Source organism: Phaenicophaeus curvirostris, unplaced genomic scaffold (assembly GCF_032191515.1).
Source record: "Phaenicophaeus curvirostris isolate KB17595 unplaced genomic scaffold, BPBGC_Pcur_1.0 scaffold_46, whole genome shotgun sequence".
NCBI lineage: Eukaryota > Metazoa > Chordata > Aves > Cuculiformes > Cuculidae > Phaenicophaeus > Phaenicophaeus curvirostris.
This window is the reverse complement of record NW_027206669.1, coordinates 990344-1015799: the sequence shown is the minus strand read 5'-3', so window position 1 is coordinate 1015799 and position 25456 is coordinate 990344. Positions and strand designations below refer to the sequence as shown.

The window sequence follows — 25456 nt, the reverse complement described above, 5'->3', positions numbered from 1 at the left end:
AAGACATAAAAATACATCAATTTATTTTCTATTTACTAGGAAGGTAAAGAATACTGAAGCTGAGGAAACTGATCTTCACTGGCGATCTCTTCTTGCTATACTGAACAAGTCCACTTCAAATGAAAATACTGTTTTACAATCCATGGCAGAACGGCATTTTGACCCAGAATCCACAGCAGAATCACTTCCAGAAGGGAAATTTAAGGTGGGGGTTTTTTTTATTTTTAGGGAAGCGGGGGGAAGGTTTGATCATTATCCTAAAATTGCACATGATAAAAACTGTCCTCCAAACAAACTCTGATCCTTTTGCAGAAGTAGCAAAATACTCCCAAGGATAGGCTGAATATGCTTAATTCTTAATTTGTAGAATAGTATAAACAAGGAAATGGAATAGTTATGGGAAGATGGCATTCACAGCTTCAGTTTCACATGGTTTCTTCAGCCACAGAAAACTCTGTGAAAGTCAATTTCTCCTCATGTGAAATTATTTGTCATTTCCAGTGTGATATTACTGCTATACATTGTGTGTTGTTTGTTTTCCTGTTGAAATCAAGCAAAGCAGCAATTACAGAAGTTAGTAATGTCAGGCCATTTGAGTCAAAAGGCTTTGCATAACAGCAAGGGTTTTCTGGAACAAATCTGGAGCCTGGTTAGGGAATAAAAATATTGTAACATTCTCTTTAATGACGTGGTGGTGCTTCTAATGCGAGTCCAATTTTTATTTTATTTTGGTCTCTCTCTTATTCTCTCTAAGTACCTGAGATGGATGTTTATATCCTTAATTTCAGGATGCATCGCTTAAATCTTCCAATGTAGAGGTGACAGAGGAAGACGGAAACGTCACCAGTTCATACTCAGCCAATACCAATGAAATGACGTGGATAGATCAGAAAATGAAGAAGGTACTTCGATAGAACAAGTAATAATCAAAACAGGAGTTTTCAAGAGTCAGTAGTGATTTGAATTATGTGCTGTAAAGTAATCTACTTTCTAAAGCTCTTCTGACATTTGGGCCTCCCTTTAAGGCGTTGCATCTAGACCTTTAGAAAAGTTAGGGTCAACGTTATAAACACACCAGAGCAGGTACTGAGCACAATAGGAGCTCTAAAGGCCAAAAGGCCACTTCTACACAAGGAGTAAATGAAAAAAAAAAGAAATTGCCAGAGAAATCGGCTTCCTTTAGAAACTTGTAAAGATGTTTTTCTTCTAAATGTCAAGAAGTTACACTGAAGATTATTACCAGAAACCAAGCAGGTGCTTCTTCCCAAGGGCCAGAATAAAAAATTCTACAGCACTGATAAATCAATAGTCAACAATATGACATTAATTGCAAACCCCCTGAGGTTTATTCCAGGTTAAGGTTGAGGTGAGTATGATGTGGAACCAAAGTTTTTTAAGAGTAAAAGTTCATCAAAGATCTAATAGTGTGCAGAGAGGGGATTTAGTGCTTTGTGAGTCTGGAAATTGCTATATTAATGTTAGCATAGATAATTTTTTTCCTCAGAAATATGAATTATGGGTGGTAGCAGGTTCTTTTTGTTATGAACCAGAGCTGTATATATTCTCCAGCTTCTGGGGCTCAATGATAAGACGAAATATCATTGCTTTCTGTGTGATCTCAGGAGTGACTTTCTTTCTTTCCTTATTTTAAGCTCTGTTTCTGTATAACCAGTTTACAGTGTGAACTGGGTGTACAATCATTTTTCTTTTTAGCAGTTCTAAGAATCAACCTATTGAATTAAGCTTATGTCTATTTCAGTTATTAATCCCTTCTGAGTTTTGTTTTCTGTACAGATAATGTTCCTTTAGATCACTTCAGTCGTTTCCTGGGTTATTTTTTATTTTCAAAAATATATCTGTTGTATGTCAGGTCATTAGAGAAGAGACTGAGAGGTTTGCTAACCAGAAGAAAGAGCTGCAAATGGGAATTAAAAAGCTGCATGAAACTGTGAGTTTCTTACAAGTGTAATGGCTTAGCTTACAGTTTTGTTTACATGTACACTTCCTTTACAACTATCAGCTCTAGTGCTTAGTTACATTTTTGTCATAAACACTGAGCAGACAGGTAATAGAGAGATTTGTCTCTTCAGGGACAGCGTGCTGAACCTGTCAGGAACAACTGTCTGGTTCTGAGGTTCCTTTGCTCCAACTAAAAAATTTGTACCACCCTTATATCTTGAGCAATCTATGCCCTCAGCAGGCTAGTTTCTGCTGGTCTAACAGCCTTCCGTTATAGAAACTGTCATCCTCTCCTCTTCCTTCTCCAGTTTGTTTTCCAGTTGCTCAGCTCCCAGCATATCCTGCTGCATGGGGCTGTTCCTCCCCAGATGCAGGATTTTGCATTTCCCTTTGTTGAACTGCATGAGATAGATAAAAACTTTTGAAAGTTCTCAGAACTAAAGAATGAACAATTCCATGCTACAGATTCTTAGAAAGTATGCACAACTCCACATATAACATCCAAATGAGCTTTAAGGGAAGGATGAAATATATTCACATAGTAGTCTCTGTCACTAGGTACAGGCAGCACGTTCTACCAATTACCATGAAGCAGTTAAAAGTGGAGGCAATTAAAATGATTTTCTCTGTTATCAAGTTCCACAGTGTTAAAACCAGTGTTTCCTCTATTCACATTCGAATTACTTTTTATTCCTTATACTTATTTTTTAAAAAAACAGATTCAGAAAATGATGCATGAAAATGAACTGGTGCCAGACATTGAGAAACTGGAGCAGCAGGAGTTCAACCTGGATGTAGAAGAACAGGAAAGAGCACAAGAAAAGGCTGAAGAAGAAGTGGCCAGGGTATGATAGAGTGGAAAGAGAACATTTTAAAACTAGCAGTGAAAAGGAGAAGCAATAACTGAAGAATAGAAGATGATCTCAAAGTTGTTCACTGTTGAGAAGCAGGAAAGCGTAAAAGTATTTTAAGTCACTTTTTGAAGCAGGTGAATCTGCTAATGCAGATATTGCCAGTTGGAATATGATCTATGCCAGAAACTGTAAATCTGACACTGTGACCTTGGGTACAGCGCTGCTTAAGTTCTGGAATGCTTTTCTTCACATATGAAATGACACCTTTCAGTAGCAGTGGTATGCAATATCATTTTTGGAGAAGATAGCTGCAGTAGTCTAAGATTATGAAATACGGGTAATTCATTTAATCTGCCAGGTTTGTTTCAACAACTCAATACAAATTGCCTATATCTTGTTGGTTTGCACCACATGTCATTATTTTCTTTTCTGTATCTTGAAAGGTGAGGAAGGAGATTGAAATGGAGAATTTAGCCAACTGCTATTTGCAGAGTGTCATCAAACATGAGTGCTGGGATCCAATGTGTGTAAAAGGACGTGCTGTTAAGGTAACCATCACTTTCTAACTCACTTACTGCAGTAGTTTATTGATTCCTTAAGGTACTGAAACAAAATAAATAGAAGTATAACACATTTCTGGTTTGCTTATGGTATGAGGAAAAAAACCACTTCTTTCCAGGGCTCATGCAAATCTTTCATTCTGTTGATTTTGACCGAGCCTGGCTGATTTTGCCTTTTAAAGTGGATAAATGTGCTAATAAGCAAATAAGTAACTCCTTAGTTCCTAGATACTAGAGAATATCTTCATGCAGTGTTGCTAAAAGGAGAAGGTAAATATTATATTTCTGTGTTGGGTCAGTAGGACTTCTGCAACACAGAATGTAAAAGCAAAATTTAACCCTGATTTTGCCTATTTTAAACAGAGGGATATTAGTCAAACTAGTGATACTAGATTATCTCAAGGGTGGTTAAAGACCGAGTAATTTTACCAAAAATCTTGTCCTGGTTGAATTCTGTGAATAAAGAGGACATAGCCAGAGGTTATTTAAAAAAAAAAATAAATAAAGGCAGCAAATTTTAAACCAACCATTTTTACTACCAAAAAGGCAAGTGGTTTTTTTCTGACTCCTATATTCTTGCTGGATTGTCTACATTAATTGATCATCAATATTATTTCTGATTTTAAGAAGCCTCTGTAACTATTTAGCATTCAGTTTTTGGACAAATGAATTAACAGATGTGTTCTGAAGAAGTTTTTACCTTGGGTGTTTTTGTTTTCTAAAAAAAAAATATAATTGAACAGTGCTTCCATATAGCTTCTGAAGTGAAAAATTATCCAATGAAGGAACGTACTGAAGAAGAACTGAAAATTCTGGAGAAAGTTCTCCAGTTAAAGAAGATTGAGACAGCTGATGATGAGGTACAATCCCTTTGAAGTACTGCATATAGGCATTTCAGATCAGAATGCTCTGAGTTGGCATCTTAACCCCTTTTTTACATAGACACATTTCTTGGGTCCGTTTTCGCTGTAGAAATACTTCCCTAAAAATTTGAAGATATTCGTAAAGATGAAATGTTGTGGTTTTACTTAGAACAAATGCATTAGTATTGAAGAATCACAGAAGAGCTGAGGTTAGATAAGCCATTTGGAAGTCATCTACTCCAGCCCACCTAGAACAATTTACTCAGCTCCATGTCCAGTCAGGTTTGGAATATCTCCAAGGATGGAGGATTCCATAACCTCTATAGGCTACCTTCTCCCATGTTTGACAACCTTCAGAGGAAATGTGTTTCATTATATTTAAGTTGGATGTTCTGTATTTTGATGTATAACCATTTCCTTTCAATCTGTCAGCGACACCGCTGAGAAGAGTCTGGCTCTGTTGTCCTTACTCCTCAGGTTTTTATATGTGTTATTAAACACCACCCCCCAAGCCTTCTCCTTCTTGAGGCTAAACAATCCCAGCACGCTCAGCTTCTTTTCACATATTAGGTGCTTCAAACCCTTAATTGTATTAGTGGCCTATCGCTGGGTTTGCTCCGGAATGCCCGTGTCTTTCTTGTACTGGGGATCCTACAACTGGGCCAAATATTCTGTATACGTTCACTTCAACTTGTGGGTTTTTGATCACTGGGCTTAATTGCAGAATATGATCTCTAGAATTTTTTCATACGTGTGCCACTGGTTCGTATACAAAATTAACACAGTTGTCATGTTTGTGATATTCAGGCTCAGAAGAAAAATCCTGAGACTGAGTCTGAGACTGTATTACCTGAGGAAGAACGAGAGAAGACAGAAGACGTAACGGCTGATGATAATGCATCTTCCTGCCTGATTGGAAGTCTGAGCTCTCAGTATGGTGGAGATACATCTATCCTGTACCACCAACTGGACTTGCACAGTAGGGAGCAGAAAGTCAATCAGATAGTGTTATTAAAGGTGATGTCTTTTCAAGTTTGTATTACTGTAGTGGCACTGCCACACCTTTGGGTTCTCATAGCAGTCACAGACGCTCAGATTTTGGGTGTACTGACACTACAATGGAGAGTTGCACAGGCCACTGTGTTACAGATAAATGCACATCGTGCAGCAAAGCACCATGTGGATTTGCCAGCTCAGGTGTGGAAGAAAAACGTTTTTATGAAATTGGTTACCCAATTTGAGAGTATTTCTATTTGTCCTCTGGTGTTTGTATAGCTGGCTTGCACAGCTCAGCATGCCTGTGGAAACATGACCTCTTTCCATACTATTTGCTGCTGAATGAAAGTTCAGCTGTATCCTCACACCATTTCATTTCTTTACAGTCTTATCAGCCCTTCATTTGGAGCCTTCAGTGTTTCTGTTATTTAATATTCTTTACTATCCGACTCTCCCTTCTCTTACCCTGGCCTGTTTATTAAGCAGTAAACATGCTACATAAAAGGCTTCTTATGAAGATGATCTGCAAGGGCAGAAGTGGTTAAACAACAGTAAAGCATTGCCTCATCAGAGCTCTTTAAGGCTACAACTGGTAGCAGAGCTCAACAGTTATGCGTTGTAATACATAAAATCTAGTAGATACACTAGTTTTTAAAGCAGATGGGGAAGAAACACAAGGAGCAATTTTAGATGTAAGTTTGGATGTAACGAGATCTTTCTACTGTGTGGCTTTCAAGATGCATACGATATATCTAATAGCAGACAAGTCTGCTGTGTTCTTGGCCAGTGCAGTGAATTTGCTGAGAGTTAGATAGGTAGCTGACAAACACTTGAGCACAGCCTTTTGTCTCCCAGCAACACTTTATGTTATCTGCCATCCTGCCTTACTACATCATAACTTATTATTGTATTAGAAACCAATGAAATAATCATGGCCACAAAAATATTTATTGTAATACAAATTGCAGACAGCTAAGCATCTCAAAATGTAAAATCTGGTGATAGAACTGAAATCCTTTCCATGTTTCATTTTATTAAATTGATGTAGTAGGAGACACACATAGTTTTCTCTCTTAATATTCTATTCTGCTTTGTTGAGGTCAATTCTGTAGGCTAAAGGAAGAATTTAAGCACCGAGAATATATGATTTTTAAAATCATTGTAAGGTCTTAGCTGTTTTAAAAAAATAGTTTACGACTTTTGTTTATTTATTTAATGAGGGAATTTTTCTTACATATGCCAGGCAGAAAATCACATAAAAGCATTATTGAAACTGCAGGATGAATCACTTAAAAATCAGGAAAATATGTCCTTAGCGTGTATGTCCCTTAAAAGTATGCCCCTCTACCTGTGATTTACAGTCTCTAGATTTATAGGTCATGTGTTTTTTTCCTTTGAGGCCCCTTCTTTCAGCCAAAGAATTCAAAAACAAGCAAATAGAATTTTCTATCCAGTGTTTGCAGCAATATGCAGCAATAAAAATTTCTATGCGGGAAAAAAACCCCACGAATGATAGTTTGCCCACCTCTATTTAACAAAGCTTGAACTCTGCCTATATGATTTTCATTAAAGGGCTTGACCAGTTTATCTCCCTGTCACACATACAATTACACACATTTATGGTTTTGATGGCTTGAGGAGTGGTCCCATAATCATGGATGGATGTGACCTGTGCCATATTGCTGTTTCCCTTTTTGGTATTTCAGGACATCATTTACAAACTGAAAACTGCTTTTAATAAGGAATTTGACATAGTTGCACAACAAAAGGAGCAGGAGATAGAACGAGTGAAAGAAAGAAACCTGAGGATCCGAGAAATCTTGGAACAACTTGATCTGCAGTTGGAAGTGTGGGAGCCAGCTCTTACAGATGATGAGATACCAGAGCGAGCACTCACAGTTCAGGATTCAGAGGTGTTTGAAAAATGAATCTTTCTCTTTCACCTACTCAAATATATTTATTTAATTCCTGTCATTGCCAGACATTGAAAAGCTGAAAACAGATGTGTCTGTGTACTTAAAATCATCTTTTTATCTCTTTTGCTTCCCTTCACTCTTTAGGGAGAAAACTTATAATAAGTCAATCCAAAATGAATAAGATGTATACAATCTTAATTCGTTGATGTTAAGTTTTTAATTGGCTATAAATTAGGTAGATATTCCCCCTGTTCCTGAGTGTAAGATTCAAGCCAGGCTTGGAGGGTTTACTTCCATAGATAAGGGTTTCTCTGTTTATTCTGAGCACCATTTTGAGACTAAGTAGTTTTAGACTAAGTGTGTGGGTACTAAACCGTGCTTAGTACTGTAATTATAAATTGAAATGATAATTTATAAAGAAGCACCATGCTTCTTATACAATATATTCCACCAATCTCATGCTCTTTTGGTCAGTCTTTCCCAATTCTCTCTGTTCTCTCACCAGTTCGTGTTATTCACTGTCAGAAAAGGTATGCAAGAAATACAACTAATCTCAACAAAAATGATGGTAGTTTCTATTTTAGCATTTTTAAATATGCTTTCAGGGGTGTTCGAAAGAACAATGTCCTCTTGAGGAGTATTATCATGGAGCAGAGATACAAAAAGCATCAAGAATTAGTATTGCCCCTCTTTCCAAAGGTTCTTAGTCTGCATGTGATCACATTTGGAGAGAAGAACCCTGATATGACCCTCATTTTCTTCCTTCAGATTAAAGTTGAAAAATACTTGACTCAAGAAGAGAGAGAGAAAGCAGAAATGCTGGCTAAGCTTGAAATGGAAAGACGTCTTGCTGAGAAGGTACTTAAAGTAGTTTCCTTTTTACTGTGTAGGCCTTTGTCTCTGGTCAGGCTTATTTAGTTAATGCTGCACTGAAATATTCCAGTCATGTAGCATGGGAGAATAAAGTGTAAATGGTAGGTAATGATGATGTGTGCCTTTTCCTTCTTATTATCGTTTACAATTGGAACTACCTAGACCAGCCGGGGGGAGAAAAGATTTAGTATTAGGCTCAACATTTTCTAAAAAAAATGGCAGTTAAAAATACTTGAGTCCTCTTGGCATCCAGTACCAATTTTATTTAATTGTCCTTTTATAAAACTTTTCATTACAAGGATCCATCATGGATTTTTTTTCTCTGAAGAGTTGCTACTTAAAAGGGAGAGAAGCTCAAAGAAAGACAGCATTATCATCATCATCATTATTATAATTTTATACACCACCTTACTAATGCGCAGTTCAGGAAGCAACCTAGTTTAGAATTTACACAATCTCATCCTCAGTTTTCCATATTTTATTTAGTTTATGTGTTAAGACAGTCATGGCAGCAGGTACAAAGGAATATTATAGAACTCATCTTTACACAGAAAGCTCCTGATTCACAGGAGCTCAGTTGCAGCCTTCCCAAAGATTTGTGATGTTCAAGAGTCATAAAATCAGCAAAAATGCCTATATTAAATGTTTTTCTGGGTGATGTAAAGCCCCATTTGTTATAGATTTATTACTGTTAGTCCTATTTGATTTATAAAGTAAATATTAATATACTTTATTTCTGTAACATTTCCCCGCTGAGAAATTCAAAATGCTTTGTAAGCATAAATAGAGAGTAGGCTTCTTACCCAGAATCATGTAGCCAGCCCTTGGCATATTTTACTAGCAACATCTAGGTGCTTATGAATCTCTGTCCTATGTTTTCATCCCAAGTCCACCTATATTTCCTTTTTATAGAACCTTTATTGAGACAGCAGGTGTTGTTTTATAGAATTATAGACTCTTCATTCTTTTTCATCCATCTTATTGTCTAGTGTTCCTCACCACTTCTGCTCACATGCTTTGGATCTTCTCTTAAATGTTCTTACAAGGTTTTCTTGTGTTTTCTTCCCCTTTTCCCCTCCCCAAACCCTGTTCCATCTATTTCTTTCTATCGTGGTATTTATATGACCCCTATTACTATTGTATTTGAGCAGATCACTGTCTTTAATAACATTTGATGGTGAATTTCTGTTCTTCCTGATTTGAGAATGATAGATTTATGAGATTTATTTCAGTGAAATGAAATTCAAGGCACATGCAAAGTCTGTGGCAAGGATATTTCTGGAACTAATTTGCAGATGACACAAAGGTTGACAGAGCTGTTTTACAGAGTAATTTGGATTATATGATACGCTAAACTATTCAAACAAAGTGTGCTTTAGTACTGCCAAGTATGCAAGACCACATGTGCAAGTAATGTCTATGCAGTGGAAGACTATGTTGAAAAGTAATTTGAAAAACATTTGTCAGGGTGAGATAATAGTGGGTAACCATTTCAATTTGGGCTTCCAGTGCTATTCTGACATTAAAAAAAAACCACAACAAACTTCTGGGGTCTCAGAGTGTTGAATTTTATCATAATTTTATCATTAAAATATTGGTTATGGTGGGTCAGCATTGTTGCAAGGGTAGGGAAAGTACCGGATGGATTCCAAGCTAGGGGACAAACCTGTAACAGACACAAGCGCTGGAGAATAAATTCAGATAAATTCAAATTTTAAAATATGTAATTTTAAAATGAAAATATAATTCATCATTCAGACAAGCTTCTAGAGAGAGAGGTGAGTTCTCCACCACTGTCTCCAGACAGACTTCTCTGGAGAATGTTCTCGTTTTTCAAATTACTCCCCTCAGTGAAGGACTAACTGAATAAATAGGACTGAAGTTATACAGGTGCTCAGGCTCTATGAGGGAGTGCTCTTTTTTTTTTTTTTTTGCTGTAAAATGTACGTAACTGCTTGTACAGATATTTGTCAATCGTTAATTGAACTTGTTTATTTTTTTTGCTGAAGCCAAGAGATTCTGCTAAGCCGTCAGTGCATCCTACTGCCCACTGCTGGACTGCGACCTCAGAGATTTACTTGGGCTGTAAGGAAGGATATGTTATGGCAATTGATGCTGAGAGAGGCAGTGTTTCTGTTCTTCAACAAAAACCTCTCCCTGGTAAGAAATAGCTGTGTGGTGTCTTTTATTCAAGTAGGGAGGAAAAAGGATAGGTGAAAGCTTTTTTTGCTTTCTGCTGTTCTGCTATTGTATATCTTACAGAAATTGTAAAGACATATTTCTTTTATTAGTAGGATAAACATTCAGAACTTCTGGGTGGGTTTCTTTAGCACCCAACAATTTGCTTTCATTTTTTTTTGGAAAAAAAAAAAAGAAAAACTTCTAAATACATCAAAATTGATAAAATGAACAATAGTTACAGCAGTCCTGATCTTATTAACCAGCCCTACTAGGTTAACAATAAACTATTAATATACCAGCTATATGTATTTTTACTGTTAGTTAAGCACCAGTAATGCATTTTATTTTGCATGAAATATTGGACTGTCCTCCTCTGATACGGTAGATGATGTTAGAACAGATGAGCTCATGATGAATCTTTAAAAAACGAAACCAAATTTGACGTAATATTGCTTAATAGAATTCCTTAAGGTCAGCAATTATAGGAACTATTTTGTATTCAAAACAAGTCTATAAAGATTATCAGGCATTAATGCATTACATATGAAGCACAGAAAGTGAACAGAAGACGTCTTTGACTTCATAGAATCATAGAATCACCAGGTTGGAAAAGACCCACCAGATCACTGAGTCCAACCATTCCCATCAATCACTAACCCATGTCCCTCAGCACCTCATCCACCCGTCCCTTAAACCCCTCCAAGGAAGGTGACTCAACCCCCTCCCTGGGCAGCCTCTGCCAGTGCCCAATGACCCTTTCCGTGAAAAATTATTATTTCTATCACTAGAACTGGATAATATCCTTCTGTAGACCAGCATAGCAATGTTTAATAAACACTGAATCAGTGTTAATGGACAGGCTGATGATAATCTTGTTTTCTTCTTTTGCCATGTAATACATTATTTTTTTAAGCTGCTGTAAATATCCCTGACTTTCCCAAAGTTCTGTATCTCTATCCAGTTTTGATAGTCAGCACAGAAATGGAAGGCAGCTCTGAAAAAAAAATCAGCAAACCAGCACTATTCCTCTGTTTTTGAAACCATCAAACTCTTAAGTTTGCCATATCAAGAGCTGAAAATCACAAACAAATATAAAGCTGAGGCGTGACCAGAAATGGTTTGCCAGTTCGTTAGAAGGCAATAAGAATTTTTGCCATTTGGGATTTTCCTCCACTTGTGTATTCTTTGAGTCCTGTCCTAAATCTGTGTGAGAACACTGTGTGTATTCGTATTTTACTGAAGCTTCTGCTTAATTTAAGATGTACTGCAATCTGTATCTGCTCAGCAGAATGCTTACATGTGTGTCCAACTCGAAGCACGTGCCAAGCTCCTGTTATGGTTTTGCAAACAGAACCGTAAGCAGCCACAACATTTCACTTGGGCAATTTTCAGGCTGGCTAAACTTTCCTTTGTAAGTAAATCTAATTAAAAAATTATGAATGGAAATAACAAAACCAGAACTTAGCACTAGAAGATAGATAAATCTGCATCTGGATCACAGTCCATGTATGACTATCTCCCTTTTATAGCTGTAAGCTGAACCACGTAACGACTGTGCCAGCTCAGATGCATAAATGACAGAGATGGTGGATATTGGAGAAGAATGCACATTTTTGATTCAATATACCAAACTTCACCTTTTGTTCAGTAGACTGGGCTATAACTGACTTTTATTGCAATACTGACATATAAACAAGGTTGACGTTATATATTGTTTTCTTTTGTGCAGAATACGTGTGTAAAGTGTCAGACATCGTGTCATATGTTCGAGGAGCGCAGAAAAAGAAAGGTATTTCCATGTTCAAATCAAGCTAATTGATTTTTAGCCAGCATCAATGATGTCTGGGAGTAATAATATGTGAGTACAGCAGGAAGCCACTGGTTAGAAAAACTCAGCTCACACTGACCTCTGTAAGACACATCAATGGCAACCTTTTATATGTTTACAGGAGAAATGATTAATAGCTTTTGTGCTAGTAGACAGCCAAATGAATAGCCTCTGGAAAAACAGTGGCAGGGAAATAATTTCTGTTCATTCTAGTTTAAATTGGAATAAGTGATGCTAGAATGGGTTCTCTACTGCTTAGTTTTAGTAACTTTGTTTAGAACTGCAATCACTTGTGATTTAGTTGAGTTAGGATTTAGGGTTTGTTTCAAATGTTTTGTTTTGGGCTCCACAATACAAAAAAGGCATTCACGTAGTGGACAAAGTTCAGCACAGGGCCACAAAGATTATTGCAGAGTCTGCGTGTGTCATACAAAGATGGGCTGTGAGAACTCTCTTCAGCCCAGTGGAAAGGAAATGGGGGATTTTACTGTTGCTTCAGCTACTCATGAAAGGTTACAGACAGGATGGAACCTGACAGGCAAAGGGCACAGTTTGCATCAATGGAAATTCTGAGTAGAAATTAGGGAAAAAAAATACTTCCACAGTGAAGGTTGCCAGACATTGGGACAAGTTTTGATTTCTCAAATTAATTTCTAATTCATCAGACCACAGTAGTACTGTCACTTTAAATTATGTGTACCAGCCTTGTCCTTCATCATCACAGCACAAAGTCCAAAGAATATATAGCCCGTTGAGCCTTTTTACTCACAAGTAGTAAATCATCTCAGATTTGAAGTTGGGACACATGGTTGCAATGAATTAAACTCGATGTTTCTTGTTGCCTTTGTGCTTTCAGGTGGCAAACCAGAGGATCCACAACAATCAGTTTTATTTGCCATGGCATTTTGTAACGAGGGACTGTATGCAGCTGGAAATGTAAGGCATCCTTTATGCTTGTAACTTATTGTGTGAAAATCAAAAAGCATTCAAATGGAGTGTATTTGCAGAGCTCACTGCAAAGACAGAAGTCAGAAAAAAAGTGGAGGTCCTCTCTGGTTTTGTCATATATCTTCTTTGTTAGAACTTGAGACAAGAACTCAGAAAGGAGCAGGGAGGGAAGAGATTCCATTTTTTAAGTCAAAGAAGGAACCAAAGAGGACAATACTATTTTTAACAAAAGGCAAAGAGAGTTCTAGAGGAACAGGAAAGAAGGATGGACAAAAAATAGGAGAGGAGAAAAAAATGACCAAGAGAACCACCAAATTGTTTTGTGCTGAATCTCACTCAATATTTAATCCAAAATGATGATTACATTATACAGTGCTGCTTAAGAGAGGGACAAATCCCTATACTGTCACAAAAGAAACAATGTGGAATCTCAAGTGTTTACTAATGAGAGAGTCTGTTGTCAAACATGGACTGTTAGTAAGACTTGTATTAAAAAACACCTTGATTTTTCAAAAAATGCGTTATGCAGGATAAGAGTCATCTGGATTTAAACGTCATGAAGGCAGATGAGACCATTAGCAATGGGATACAGTTAAACACACTTGCTCCAGAGAATTTCAGAAGGTTTTGCCAGTTCAGTTTGCCAGAGTGGGTGGGATAATTGACCTTCAGGCTGGGATAATTGACCTTGACCTGATGTGGATTTGTACTTTTCTGCACAGGGGGGCGTTTTATTCTTTTATCACATCAAAGATCTGCAGTATGAGACGAAAATCTGCGTTGATATCTTAAAACCCATATCCAGCCTCATATTCTCACCTGATTACACTGTGCTTCTGCTTGTCACTGACCAGGTATAGCATTTGAGATAACGGCATTATATAATGGCATGTTCCTTTTATTCTGTATGTGCATGCTGGCACTGCCAGTATGAAATGTCTGTAATGTAATCACACAAGTCAACAAATTATACCAGAGGTAAACTTAGCCCATCTTGTGTTTGCAATGAAATCTTGGGCCTTGGGTACATCAGACCTACTGTGGCTATGCGGGAGACTTGTTCTGTGCATCTATCTGAATTTGTCTGGCCACCCAGTCAAAGATCCTTCTTTGACCAGCCTGATGTCCAGAAATCTTACACAAGAGTCCCAAATCCTCAAATTATCCCTGGTTTTCCAGACCTTTAATAATTTAAATTGGCATTTAAATGTGGTTTGTTTGGGTTTTTTTGTGGGGGTAACTTTGGTCACACTTTGTCTCTGATTTCACTCTCCTTTTGTAAAATGCGTAGAGAAGTTCTAAAATCTATGTCTACATTAGTTATGAATTGTTTCTAAAAGGTTTTGAGGTCTTTAGATAAAAACATCTTTTGAAGCTTAAGATTTATTATTTGTGTTTTATGTTGCTTTAGAATATTGATTGGTTTCTGGAGCAATACGAAATAGGGTGGTTTTAAATTAAAGCAGTTATGAGAAACAAAACTTGGAAACGTGACTAGCTGGATCACTCTCAAATGAACCATCCTGATTTTCAGCTAGTGTAAATTTATATAATTTACTAAATTCAGTTGAATTCTACTGGGCACTTTTTACCTCAATTTAGAGTAGAGTATGAAACTTTAAAGAGCTCAGGAAGATGAGTATTTTTTCTTGAAGTCTTTGACAGCTTTTAATGAGAAGTCTCATAGCCCAGGGATGGATTATCTCTCTCTGTTTGTCAGGGGACAATCTATGCTTACAAACCTGCCCACAGTGGAGAAGCTGTCAAACTCCTGGACACATGCAGTAGTTGTTTCCTGACAGCTGATTTTCTTACTCCAGGGGACAAGTACTGTGTGGTAAGAAATTATTTTCTTCCTTATATATAATTGTGGCTCTTTTCAGATGACCAAAACGTTGGTAAGACACAAAATCAAAAGCCTTGCAGAGATCGTGACTGTTCTGGTGTTTGTTACAGTTGTGGAAAACCTTCTCATTACGGAATTAAATGGCATTAATTCAGGTATGGCCTATAGAAGGGTCAGAACTTGCCCTGGAATGCAGGGTGGATAATTCGCAGGCTGCTAAAATGTTGTATGGTTCTGCTGTTTATTTGCTGTCTCACTAGTGGTCAGGAACACAGCTGAGCAAAAGGTTGATTCAATTCAGAGAATAGATGTCGGAACAAGGAATCCCTGCTGATCTTTTCAGCCTCCAGCACAAACTGGAATAGCCTGAGAGATGCCTTTGTCCCAGGTCCAGGGACAACGAGGCATTACTCATGGATCTGTTCATTCTGAAATATTCCTTGCTTTCCTCCTATGTCTTGGACTCCTGCAACTGATTCATCTCAAGGCCATGAATTCTTCAAGTAGCCAGCCCTGAAATTCTGGGGTGTGAATCAATTAGTTTTGCTGATAATCTGTTTGTTTGTCAGTAACATGGGAATGACAAATTTTACCTGAGTCTGAATGAGTGATGTGAGGGTTGATTGATCTCTAGCCACACTTCACTGTGGAATTATAAAATTTCCTGGTTATAAGAAGGCCTCAAAAACATGATACACATAATTTTTCATGTGAGAAAACCAGATGTCACCTTAAGCCCTTTCCTGTGCAAACAAAATGATAAGCAGGTTTTCTATTGCAGGCTGAATGGTGGGAGTGCTAATATTGATCAAGCTTACATGTTTTGCCCTAGATTGTCTCATTCTGCTTAAAAAACATTCCTGTATTTGCATCAATTCACAGAAATGATTACACATTTTCCGTAGGTAGGCGTACCTTGCAGCAACTGGACTTAAAGGGAATTCAAGGTAATTTCAAGCAAAACTAGTAATCCTTGATCTGCTCTGCTCAGACACTATTTGAATTTATATTCTATAAAAGATCACTAGTCATTTCCAGACTATTTGGTTATTCCACTCTCTTTTGACTATGTTTTTTTCTCTGTTCAATAGTCTGTAACAATTTCAGGTGAAGTACAAGTTTGGTTCCTGGAAGATGGAACTTGCCTCAGCAAGCTCAAGCTCCTGGATTAGCAATATTGGTTTTAGTAATGAGCATTAGCAACTGAAATGTGAACTGGTTATTCCTATTATATCATTTTTACTTACTCAAAAAAGGTAAAAAGAAGCACCGTGAATGGTGAATTTAATTCCATCTGATATATTTGATTTTTAAAGGGTCAGTGTGAAAATTCCTTATTTCATTCATTGATAATAGAAACAATTAGCAACCTTGGATCGCAATTTGCCACAGTCTAAGAAACGTGTGCTGCCCCTCTCCATTGACAACAGAGGGCAGTGAGATGACAAGCTTAGGCTAAACGCGCAAGTGTTTCATAGATATTATAAAACTGATTAATTCAGAAGTGATTCATAATTTTGGAAAACTACTAGAATAAAATCGTTACTCTAAAAGTGTTGTTTCTAACACTGATGTCTGATTTTCTCTATGAAAATTATTTACTTTTATGAAGGCTCTGAAAAGAGAAGTACATTAGTTTTTAAACATAAGTATGGTACTGGACTAAAATTACCACCACCTCCTCAAAAAAAATCCCAATGGAAATTCTATATTTGTCCATGAATTCTGGGAATAAACAAGAACATTGCAGTCACAGAAAATGTGACTGCTAGCGGCCTCTGGGTAAAAATGAGTATCTAACCGTAACTAGGGAGTTTCTTGTAATGTTTAAGTACAGATAAATATAGTTTCCTGAATATTTGAAAAAACAAAGTTTAAAACACTACCAGAATTTTGTGTACTCTTTAGTTTAGAATAAACAGCTCAACCAGAGGAATATACCAAAAAATATAATTGCCGAAATGATATGTTGAAAAACGTGGTCCTGTGACCTCCCATGCAACATAGTTGACTTTTGTCTTTGAAGGTCCCGTGACTCTACACTCCACATGCAAAATACAGTGTGAATTTCGATAAAATAGAAAAGCTACTACCTAGCCAGTGGCAGAACAAAACAAATATTTTTCCAATACAGGCAACTGAGCAGGCATACTATGCACTGTCTGCAAATAAACATTTAAAATCATCTTTTACAAGACACAAATACTGTTCCCAATTAAGAACTACCATAAATGTTGCAGTAAGTTAAGATTTGGAATTTGCTTAGATATTCAATTACAAGAAAATCTGATGGGAGTCATGTATATACCAATATGGGTGAGCTAATAAATGCTTTTCCCTTTCCTTATCCTGCTGAGATTGATGTCAGCTATTTTATTTGAACTCTTCTCTGACATATGCCTTTTGCTGGTTACCAGGCAACTAGCATCATCAAGAAAGCTAAACATGTGCACCAAGTATTATTCACATCAATGCTTTATTTCAGAGTACCTCAAAACATCTTTACCAATTCACAAGTTTGGCTTACCAGCCTGCAGTCCCTGAGGAATATCTTCACATTTCTGTGTTCAGTAGAAAATGCGGATGCAGTCTCTTTGAGAAAATAATATCCCATAAAAATGTTACTGAAGGAAAATGCTGGCATAGGTCTAGAATTCTGAGGTCTGGATTTTTTCTTTTTCTTAAAAAACATCAACAAACAAAACCTTAAATATTAATTATTCATTCAGACGTCTTCAGGATATCTTTAATGAAGAAGCACAATTGAATTATATATATACATTTACACTTTCTCTCACAAGTATAAGTAATTTTCTGATGATCCTGTAGAGGTTGTGAGAAGTCTGGAGAGTAGCATCAATATTGGGCTACTAACAAACAGAAAAATAGAGACACTTGGAAGTAATGAGCTGAATATATCACGGTATTCACAGACAATTTTTCAGGTGAAAGAATGTAAGCATAAATTAAAGTAATATACTGTTTAATAACTGTATAATATTCTCCTCTGTAAATACAGTGGCATATACTGAATGCAAGATTTTGCAGGTTAGGTTTGGAAAGGTCTGTGTGTAGGTCAAATAGCTCCTAGTGAAACCTAGTAATTTTATTTAAAGTTTATTTCTGATATGAAGTGGATAACATTATGGCAATTAATAAAAGTATTTACAGGATTCCAGATTCAGAAAGATTATGTAGTTAAAAATCCAAAGCACATACAGATAAGCAAAGAAACACGTAAAAAGAGGTACATAAAAATGAGAGTAATAGGCATGGCATCTTGCCTATATAATTTTTTTATAATCTAATGGTTTTATAAAAATGAGAAATGGACCTTTAGACAAACCGTAGTCCTTTGAAATGGAACTGCTGATAAATATGTTAACACTTAATTTTCATATATATGCAGTCCTTTCTAATCTGAAGTTACAAGGGTAAAATACAACTTCATTCTCACTGCATAAGTGGAGTCTGTTATATATCTTATTAGGAGAAAAAAATAATTGCATGGAATATTTACACAAAGAACTAAAACCTTTCCTAACTGGAGATGCTATTTCTACTGTAACATTTAAGTCTCAGGTGCATTTTCTTTAAAGAAAAAAAAATACAAGAAGTCCATAATAAATATTTCTCTTTCCTTTGTATGGCATACGGCAGCACATGTTCAGGAAAATGACTTGTTTCTAGTTTCCTAACTAAGTAACAGTAAACTGAAATGGAAATTGAAACTGCTTTCTCCCAGCTTATTTCTCCAATACTGTCAGAAAAAGTTCACCAGTAAAAACTATACAGTCTAATACTAGCTCAGTTCATTTCATACTGGAATAACAGATGAAAGGGTTTGGAGGTTTATTTACCATTTGTACTCTACAGAAGTGAAGATTTCATATAATTCTCATCATACCAAATGGTGATTTCAGATGGTTTAACCTGAATCTTTTGATGAAGACAGCATTACTTACATCGGACAAACATTTCACTAGTAATAACTAGTTTTATAAGACTTTGAAAATAAAAATGTCATTCAGAGTCTGAATATGTCCTGACAGAATCTGGGTCCAAATATTATGGTTTTTGTACACACACACAAACACACACACACATGCGTATATATAAGCATATCTATACATTTGCAGACTTAAGATATGCATGTTAACATATATTGTCCTTTGAATATAATATTTCCATATGAGAATGCCATTAACTAAATAATGAGCAGCATCTGGGACAGCGTCCTTTAATTCTGGCCTTGGCTGCTCATTTGTTGTGAAAGCAAACTCACCATTTCTTTCAGAGCAGTTTAGAGATCACAGGAATGCAAGATAAGCACCAGAAGATGTGAATATAGATAAGTGCTTCAGTTCAATTCTGCATGACCCTAAAAATCTTATTTTATATGTAAACATTTCATTAAAATACTGTACCGATTGAGAATAGTTCTGTTCTGCAGTGGCTGCTGGAGCTAATGTGTATAAAGATAAATCTGGATACAGACTTGACATTGAAGGCATTAGATGGGTCTTCTGAACCTCAATTTTAATTTTGTTTATTTTTGGTTTATGCTGAAAGGATAATTTAATTCAGGGGATAAAAAATGTGCAGTTGCCACACAGTTTGAATAGCTCACAGTGAGGAAACATCTAAAGGATCATAACCAGGCTAGTAGGTCTTCTCAGTTTACACTATCATTAAAAATAACTCATTAGTGAGCAATTTGTGCCTGTAGTAACTGTGGAGACAGTTCAACCTATTAGTTTGTGCTCTATGCAGTTACACAGTGTTCGGCAGATGTACCATCCTATAAAGCCCAACTTTACTTCTTTCTTTGCCTTAAACATTTTGTCTGAAGGCCGGCTACTTGCTCCCTTGTTTTGTGGCACTGGCAATGAATAGTGGAGGGGGTGCAGCAGCAGGCGCTCCCCAAAGACTGATCTTGGGATATCACTTCAGGGCCTCATTTGTGGCACTGAGTTCAATGGGAGGGGAGGTGCAGGAGCAAGCACCGGTCCCTACCCTTCCAAAGGAAGTGGTGATTCTTTCTTTTTCCCTTCTTTCTCTCTCTCTCTCCCCATTCGCTCTCACTCTCTCATTTACCTTTACTGTTTCTCGACTGGTATCAGTGTGTGCCAGATTGAATGAAGTGACCCTGGCTGGGTTCAGGGATCAGATTGTGATCTGAACAGATTGAAATCTGTTTTCTGCAACTTTGAGAAGTTGCACCCCCATATCTCGGCTTTGCACTGATTATTTTGATGTGTTTATTTTGGTCGAAGGCAGAATAAATTTTGCTTTTGATTTTTGCCCTGAGAGTCACCTTGTCAGCCTCCAGATCAATGCACAGATAAACAAATCACCTTCTTTCAACCGTGCAGGTCAGAAGAAGCCTTGACGCAAGTGTGTAGCTTGTGGATCCAGTGCACAAAATTTTATATTTGTAAACATTATCGGTTGATTTCTTAAAATAATTATACCAGAAAAAACCCTAAATGTTCAACATTCCTGAAATATATAAAGATGACCTCAAAGTTTCTGCATGAAAATATCCCAGAGAGAAATATTAAGGAGCACTGTGAAACAAACTGAGACAACAAATAGGTTCTAGCAATCAGGAAATTATAAAAAAAAAAAAAATTCTCTTACTCTCAGTGAAAAAATATCTAAAACCCCCCTCTAAAAGTAGCTACTTAAAAGTAATTTTAAAATACAAAGTAGGTATCTACTTTCCCCTGCAACTTCCAAAGCCTTTTTGATCGATTTTGTTTAAATCTTTCTTAACCACAAAAAATCACCTTGCAGAAATATGTACTATTTTCATTTCAGCCTCTCTCTCTGACCAAAAGAACCAAAATAGTCTTTGTGTTTGCTCCACTGTTGTTCACTGCAGGAAGATTACATGTTGCTATTTCCCATTACCTCATCTAGTGGAAGGTGTCCCTGCCTACGGCAGGGAGGTTGGAATTAGATGGTCTTCAAGGTCCCTTCCAACTCAAACCATTCTATGATTACAAAACTATTTGAAATGGCTCCTTTTCCAACTTGAAGAATTCCTAACAGTTGTTATGAATTAAACAGATGAGGAAGAAAAAGAGAAAATCCATTCTACACAAAGTCATAGAATCGTAGAATCATAGAATGGTTTGGGTTGGAAGTGCAATGCTGTTAATGTTGTCTGTATGATGTGCAACTCTGCTATAGCATTATCATTAGCATTACCTCTGTTTTCACATCATAAGGAGATAAAACAATAATATTTGGAAGTAAAAAGTACATTTTTCTACCCTTTCTCTCCAAAGTTATATGTAGAAGTAAAATTAGCCATATTGTGTCTTACAGATTTCAGTATTCTAAATTTTCCGAGGTTAACACAAATTACAATATTCTTATTAAAAAGGAGACTGTCTTTCATGATTATTAGTTAAAGAATTATTCAATAATCTCAAAAAAACCTGCCAAACACCAAAAGGAGTTGTAATGCACAGATGTTTTCTCTGGGTCCACAAAATTCTTAGTAGTTTCAAATAGAAGGAAGTCTGAAATATAGATCTGTTTCTTCCTGCCCTACTTAATTCTCTGACTTCGCCAGTCACTTAATTAAAAAAAAACAAACAAAACCCAAAACATAATACACTTCCAACCTTCAAAAATCAATTAACAAATAAATATCCACAAAAAGATTAATCAACTATTCTAAAGTTTTGGTGAAATCATAGTAACTAATATCTAGTCCTCAGTTACAATACCAGCAATAATGAAACAGTTTCCTGTGCCATGCTTGATAACAGACTGAGGCTGGTAAGTCTTATGGCAATTTTACCATGCTTGAAATCTGCCAGCAGAGCTAGCTGGGAATTGAAAGCTGAACAGTTAATGCAGCCCTCTCCACTTTAATCCACTGTGGTTACAGGGGGACCCCTGAACTCCAGGGCAGCCCCATTAGTCTCTTTCCTCTATGATTGCTTCCAGGAGTCAAAACCAACAGCGCTAGGGCACGGGTTATTTTTTCATACAACTCAATACCTTGGTGCCAAGTCCAACATTGTACTGATTTCCTTGTCCTTAGTATCTTGTCCGAGAGAACAGCAATTCTCCACCATGTGAAGGAGTGCAAGGACATTGAACTACTCACTAGGTCCCAAAATCCTGTGCTACACTGAGAAACTGGACTCCTGAAATGCTTCATAGACAAGGCAATGTATGTTGCAACATTGATTAAACAGATGGAGGATAAGGCACCATATCCAAAAATTTATTTTTCCCCAGGACAGTTCCCACAGCTCAAAATTGGGATCAAAGGGTCTTATAAACATAAACATAAAACAAAAGCTTATAAAACTAATAACTCGCAACATCTGAAGTCCTTCAAAAATCTGTGTATACAACTGTTTTTCCTCAATTTAGCTATTCTCATATAACTGGAGGTCACTCAACTAGGTCTCCTGCTTTACCTCATACATTTCCTGTGATGTTTTCGAAGATGAGCCTGAAAATAGAATATGTTATTTCTGTTGCTATACCTATTTCAAGTGCTATCAACATTTTTATCAGTCAAAAGGAAGAAATAAAAAGCAGTATGCAAGTATCACTGGTATGAATAATGCAGAAATGTTCAGATATTGACATTGTTTACACAGGAGATTGTTTGTCAAAGCTGGTTTTGAGACTACCTAAATCTTCACCTTTTGTAGCTTTTTACCCTTCTTAATCTTATTCATTCAAATTACCAAACATAGCCAGTTAAGTTAATTTTTGTCAGTCTTGCAATTCCTCTCATAACTGCTATAGCCCCATTTGATGTTCAGACTGCTAATTTAACAATTATATCCTTAAAGAAAGAGAAATGCTTATAGGAAAGGCATGTTTGATTCCAGAAGGTGTGGAGTGCCCCATTTCCTCTGTTTTAACACATGGTTCGGAATAAGAGGTGTAAAGGAGTATCGGGTCACTGATGTAGGCAGTATTTTGCAACCTAAACCACATTGCTACCTTTTTAATGAAAGAGTGGAAATGATGGCCCAGCTGTTAGCACAGTTAGTATGGCAACAGTTGTCAAGCCGTGCCTGCAAATTATGAATACAGACTGCACGTATAAGATGTATAAGTTGTTCTGGCATCATAACAATGTTTTGTAAATGAGAGCTAATGAAAACAGACAGGAATATATTAATGCAGTTAAGATGTTTAAAAAAAAAAACCAAATTAGTAGTTTTACTACCACTACATTTATTCCTGCCTTTTTGAAATTCCTTAGGAACAGATACTGAGCAGACTCACAATATCTATCATGAATTCAGAAATCAAAACATTTTGCTTTGTTTTTTAAAACCCCACTGAGTGCCCTTCTGTATTCTGACAAAAAGGAGCTTGTGCTGAGTATTTATTCCATAGCAAAATTCAGACTAGCTTTGTGATGAGATCCTGGTGGACTTGGAGGCTGTGATGCCTTGTGAGTGATGAGCATGTGCTGATGACTGTACTTCAGCATCCACCAGTCCCCGGCAGCAGGTTAAACCAGCCCTGGTGAGAAGCCACCTTCCCAGAGCAGAGAAGGTTCACAGCCTTTTGCAGACCACCACTACAGATATTATCAGTCATTACCAGGAATGCTTGAGAAATGAAGAGGTCCAGCACATCTGTACATTCTCATTTGTTTCTTTTAGGGTATCCAGCCCATGCTAATTCTGTTACAAGGAGCACAGGAGGAAATACATGGATTTAGGAATTGTTCAGAAGAGAAACAACATCTTTTTTTCTCAGCTAATTATTTTCAGACTACATAGGAAAGGAGGAATCCTCCTCTCGTTTCACTAAAAACTACATGATTTATAATGTATTCCAGGGAAAACCAAGTATTTCAAAAGAAACTTTAAATGATCTGGTCTAACACATGTTATTGATGATTTTGAATGCTAGTAATATTGGGAATTTTCTATTAAAAAAATAAAAATCCATTTATTTACCATTAAAAAAGGCTTTGAATGTTTCAATAACAAAATGTGCAGTAACTTAGAATAAGGGTAATTTGACTGACCTTAAATGTTTAAGTTGTTGCTGAGCAGTGCTTACACTAAGTCGAGTAACTTTCAGCTTCTCATACCATCCTGACAGTGAGGAGACGGGGGATGCATAGGAAGCTGGAAGGAGACACCGCCAGCACAGCTAACCTAAACTGGCCAAAGGAATATTCCATACCATTTGACATTATGATGAAAAAAAACCCTGTGGAGGATAAGGCCAGAAGGTGGAAACAGCTGCTTGGGGGCTGTCTGGGCAGTGCATTGTGCCTCACTTATTTTGTATATTCTTTTATTACTATAATTATGATTATTTTCCCTTCCTTGTCTGTCCTATTAAACTCTCTTTGTACCAATCCACAAATTTTACCTTTTTTCTGAATCTCTGCCCAATTTCTACTGCAGGCAGAATGTGCTGGGCTAAACCACAAAATATGTTATTTTATTTTATTTTACTAGTAACAAACAGAAAGAGCTGTTTTAGAATGAAATGGGATAGAAACATACCAGGACTTCTATTTCCTTTATTTACTAAATGATAAATAACATTTCTGCACTCTGAATTAGGCTTTCCTAGTATATATATCCTAATTTTAAGTCTTGATAAATGACAGCACTAAGCATTGCACCATTACATTGCTAAAAGATGCATATGAAGATATGTATATGCTTCACAAAATCTACAGCTTCAGGCCCACATGGGGTGTATGGTTTACTTTGTTTAATACTTTGTAAGCATGAATAATGACAGCTGAGAAGGAAGGCTGAAAGTTCACCATTCAAACCAATTTTCAGATTATTTGTAGCAAAACAATCTGTGCTTTTTTAAAGGTTAAGTATTTCCAGTGCATAATGCCGAGTGTTAAATAAAAGAATTTATTCTCATAATTCTTAAGGTAAATTTTATTAAAAGTATTAGGTTTTGTTCAGAAAAAAAAATCCTTCATCATCCAAACAGAGCTAATAGTCTGATTAATAGACTAATTGCTTCAACATTATTTAGCATTAGGATTAGTAATATAATATGGAAAAAGACTCAAGAAAAACATGTGAAACATGCCATATCAGGCCTATGCTTGCACAACTAATTTTTGCATCTGTAAACTAGATTTAATACTGTGAGTATCTGCAGATTAAGAGATTTCCTTTAATAATAATCCTCTGCATGACCTAATCATCTGGTGATATTCCTGCATTAGTAATACATCATTTTATGCCCCTAAAAAGGACTATCAGAATTTCTAAGGTTGCTATGACTTTCAAATGATTGACAAAAGAGTTCTACTAGGTAAAACACATACAACCATGAAAAAATATTCTCTATTCTGACTTTGGAAGTAGTATCTCAGATCAGTATGGTGGGCTAGCAGTTGTTGAGCAGATTGCAGAAATATATCAGAAACAGAAAGTGTAAAGAATGTAAGAAAAAAAAAAGACATGCTAGGTAGAGTGAATGAACTATATTTTATATTTGTAGCTTATTTGTAAAGTTGCTGCATGCCTCACAGGAAGCTATTGTCCACCTTCATTAAATTAAGAATCCTTCCAAATCCCAATACTTGTTACCTTGAACTGTTTTTTGTCAAAAATACAAGCATTTAGTTGGTGGAGATTTTAT

At 36.5% G+C, this 25456-nt stretch overlaps 1 protein-coding gene and 1 long non-coding RNA gene across 4 annotated transcripts in view; both read left to right on the top strand.

Moving 5' to 3' along the window:
* Positions 1 to 25456, top strand: part of LOC138733920 (cilia- and flagella-associated protein 43-like) — a 203275-nt gene that overhangs the window by 12676 nt on the left and 165143 nt on the right. The window contains 9 exon segments of the mRNA XM_069881437.1: positions 40 to 205; positions 789 to 902; positions 1871 to 1948; positions 2679 to 2804; positions 3257 to 3361; positions 4117 to 4233; positions 5044 to 5253; positions 6939 to 7145; positions 7917 to 8006. Coding sequence (XP_069737538.1) covers positions 40 to 205; positions 789 to 902; positions 1871 to 1948; positions 2679 to 2804; positions 3257 to 3361; positions 4117 to 4233; positions 5044 to 5253; positions 6939 to 7145; positions 7917 to 8006 — 1213 coding nt within the window.
* Positions 14702 to 24726, top strand: LOC138733910 (uncharacterized). 3 transcript variants are annotated; one of them, XR_011339495.1, is made up of 2 exons: positions 14702 to 14815; positions 23485 to 24726. It is a non-coding gene; the product is annotated as an uncharacterized lncRNA (long non-coding RNA). The 3 variants fall into 3 exon arrangements; XR_011339493.1 differs by lacking the exon at positions 14702 to 14815 and adding an exon at positions 15728 to 15771; XR_011339494.1 differs by lacking the exon at positions 14702 to 14815 and adding an exon at positions 15834 to 16080.